Source organism: Penaeus monodon, chromosome 32 (assembly GCF_015228065.2).
Source record: "Penaeus monodon isolate SGIC_2016 chromosome 32, NSTDA_Pmon_1, whole genome shotgun sequence".
Classification (NCBI taxonomy): Eukaryota; Metazoa; Arthropoda; class Malacostraca; order Decapoda; family Penaeidae; genus Penaeus; species Penaeus monodon.
In genome coordinates this window covers 37802630-37802891 of record NC_051417.1, presented here as the reverse complement: position 1 = coordinate 37802891, position 262 = coordinate 37802630, and the positions used below count along the sequence as shown (strand labels likewise).

Below are 262 nucleotides of genomic sequence, written 5' to 3'. Positions count from 1 at the left end.
CTGTGTGTGTGTGTACACGTACCCGCCTGCAGACACAGAGCGCCCCGGTCGCCAGCCGAACAGTCGCCGCCTTGGTCAGGGTTGATCGGCAGCATGTTGTTGCCCGACGTCTTGAGGAGGCCGCCGCGACCGGTGCGCAGCGCCCTCTGCTCCTCCAACGTCGAGCCGTACACGTTGGAGCCGTCGATCCAGTGCGTGAGCTGGTTGAGCTGCGGGCGAGGCGACAGTGAGGCCAAGCAGGTGGGGAAGAGGAGGCGAGGGG

The 262-nt window shown here is 66.8% G+C and overlaps 1 protein-coding gene across 1 annotated transcript in view; it reads right to left on the bottom strand.

The window, feature by feature from the left end:
• Positions 1 to 262, bottom strand: part of LOC119593863 (chorion peroxidase-like) — a 39506-nt gene that overhangs the window by 19706 nt on the left and 19538 nt on the right. The window contains exon 10 of the mRNA XM_037942893.1: positions 23 to 209. Within this exon, the coding sequence (XP_037798821.1) occupies positions 23 to 209 (187 nt within the window). The remainder of the gene's footprint in view (positions 1 to 22; positions 210 to 262) is intronic.